Here is a 2,813-nt window from a genome sequence, read left to right as displayed (position 1 = left end):
CTGGCTCTTGCTGGGTCACCTATGTCTGTGTGAGCCTGGGTTGGCCTTGGAATTTGGTTTTCTCCTTGGAGCAGAAGGATACTTATAAGGTGATGGTGGGAGATGGGGACTTGTGAAACAGCATATGAAAATGCATAGAATTGTTGTCAATCATGACAATATGAATGAGAGGCCTTCTCCAATGAGCACAGAAACACTGCTTCTAAAACTGATGATCTTTGTGTCTTCTTGGCCTCTGTGCCCCCTCTTTGCCTTATTCATCTGATCCCCATCACCCCAGATGGGTTTTCACCAGAGCCCCTGTGTGCACTTGATGCTGCATCTTTCATTCCCCACTTCCCTACCATGCTCATTTCTTCTATAGTTTCCCAAATGACCATACCCATAAAGAGATTTTTATTCACTCTTCATGGGTAGGGAAAGCATTTCCGCAGAATCAAAGAGAGCCCAAGTAGGCAATGGGTATGTAGAAATTCAGAATTTTCCTCCACCTTCTCACTGTTGTATCACATACTACCAAAACCTAATCAGATGAACTTGGCAGAGGGACTTCCCCATGGAAGGTAAGCACTTTCCTTCTCATCGAGCTTTACAGTTCAATCCTGGCTGTCCCCTGGCTCTCCATCCAGCCTATATAGTGGCCAAGAAGCAGGTAGGTGTTCCTGCATGAATGTCTAGGGCTGTTTGGAATAACTTCATAGAGGAANGGCAGACAGGGATATAGGAACTGTTTCCCCTGGANAGCTGCCCTCTCTACCTGGATCCCAGGTNTCAGGGTCACCATGTCCCAAGCCTCAGGGTTCAGGAATGGAATGACACTGGAGGGCTTCCCCTCTCATGTGCCTTCCCAAGTGANTCCCATACTCACAGGTACATTTTTTCCCTGGAGAATGGGTAGGAGAGGTTTTTCATCCTGTTGTTGCTGTGTTCAGGAACTCTGGGCTGCAGGGGTGAGCTGAGCGTCTGCAGAATGGCGCTGAACTTCTTTGCGATGCTACCTCCTGCTTTGATCTCGTACATCTGTGAAAAAAATAAAAATAAAGCACAGGATGCCACATGCAACACCTGAAAATGAGCAAGGGGCNGAGGTCCCCACAAGGAACAGAGGTCCCCGAGTAAATACTTTGAGCAAAGGGACAGGCAGCAAGAATAAGAGGCAGGTTTCTTTCTTTTTCTTCATNGCTCTTTAGAAGTTCCTCTCAGTGACACATGCTGTGGACGTGGGTGTCCAATGCAAAGAAACATGCAGATTCCAAACTTTCTGACTGTCCTACCATCTTACAGAAACCACAGGCGTACCATGAGACAATCACCATACCTCCACTGGATAAATGCATATAGGATTGTAAGAGAGAAAATACCAGGTGCTTGACACCACTTAGCTCTGATTCCCCCACTACCCAGTTAGGTATAATGGGGATCCTCCCAGCTCTGCCTCCTCTGCACTGAGATGTCAAGTGAGTGTTGCCACATCAAGCTTTTGACATGGATGCTGGGGATTGGACTCAGGTCCTTGTGCTTCCGTGGCAAACACTTTTCCAACTGAGCTCTCTTTCCAGCCCCTTCCCCTCATATTAAACATTCAATGGNATCTGACCTAATTATAATGATCATTAGTTTTAGTTCATATGATTGTTTGCTTATGTTGCAGAGACCACTTATGCCTATATTACAGCTTTTATTTTTATTTCAATGTTTATTTGTTTTTATTTTATGGGTGTTTTTGCCTGCCTATATGTCTGTGCACCATATGAGTGCCTGATGCCCACGGAAGCCAAAAGAAGGCATCAGATCTGCAGCTGAAGGTTGTGGGGGTAGTACTAGGGATTGAACCTGGGTCCCCTGGAAGAGCAGCCAGAGCCCTTATCCTCTAAGCCATCTCCCCAGTGCCCATTATAACCTTTAGACTTTTAGGTTTGTAAATGCAGTAATTGAAGNACAGATGCCATGATTCTGAAACGCTGTGATGATAGATACTGGCTCTCCACAGGTCATTCTCCTTCCCAGATAGAACATTTCTCCCCAATCCTTCCCTAAACTTGGCTGGGCTGTGTAGCCACTTGATGAGTAAAATATGATAGAAGGGGACCAGTCAGCCCATCCTATAAGATCAGTGGCTTCCAGTCGAATCTTTCCATGTTCTAAAATGTCCTGAGAGTCCCCAGAGAGGGGAAAGCACCTAGCTAGACTCCCTTCAAACTTCCCTGCAAACAGCAGGCATGGAAACAACCCCCACCTTGAACCCCAAGCCACCAAGAGACCACAGCCATTAGCATGCCACTGCATGGAGTCAAATGGTCCTGACCTCACCTCTGCTCAGGCTTTTGACCACAAAGTCACTCTTGTCTGCTCAATTATGACACATATGCCTACATTACAGCTTTAGTTTTTATTAAGGTACTACATAAATTTTATTTAGCAATTAGTAATAAAAGTACTAAGTAAATGTAAGCTACTAAATAAATTGTGTTAAGCCTACTATTAAGTTACTATTGAGTTACTGAAATTGGCTTAACTTTTTCACGCTGCCATGATGAGTAGAACAGCAGCCAGCATGCAAGACATGATGACAGAAAAGTCTGCCCTCTTCTCCACCATGCTATTTTCAAGCTGCAGAGTATATGCACGAGGGTGCCCTGAGATAATGGCAGTCAAGGGTGTGCAGAGGACTTTGAGGCTCCAGGAAAGGTGGCAGCACTTTCAGCTGGAGAATCTGAAAAGCTTGTCACTGGTGTGCGTGAGATGCGCTTCAGCTGGCTTCAACCAAAGAGCCACCTTCTTTCTCATTTTGTCATAAAAATCTGATGCCCTCT

General features: G+C 45.5%; 1 protein-coding gene across 1 annotated transcript in view; it reads right to left on the bottom strand.

The window, feature by feature from the left end:
- Ano2 (anoctamin 2) overlaps window positions 1-2,813 on the bottom strand; it is a 322,617-nt gene that overhangs the window by 243,324 nt on the left and 76,480 nt on the right. Inside the window, exon 3 of the mRNA XM_021164190.2 lies at window positions 869-1,020. Coding sequence (XP_021019849.1) covers window positions 869-1,020 — 152 coding nt within the window. The remainder of the gene's footprint in view (window positions 1-868; window positions 1,021-2,813) is intronic.

This window comes from Mus caroli, chromosome 6, assembly GCF_900094665.2.
Source record: "Mus caroli chromosome 6, CAROLI_EIJ_v1.1, whole genome shotgun sequence".
In the NCBI taxonomy this organism is placed as follows: Eukaryota; Metazoa; Chordata; class Mammalia; order Rodentia; family Muridae; genus Mus; species Mus caroli.
The sequence above is the reverse complement of the archived record's forward strand: the minus strand, read 5'-3'. Positions and strand labels throughout refer to the sequence as shown.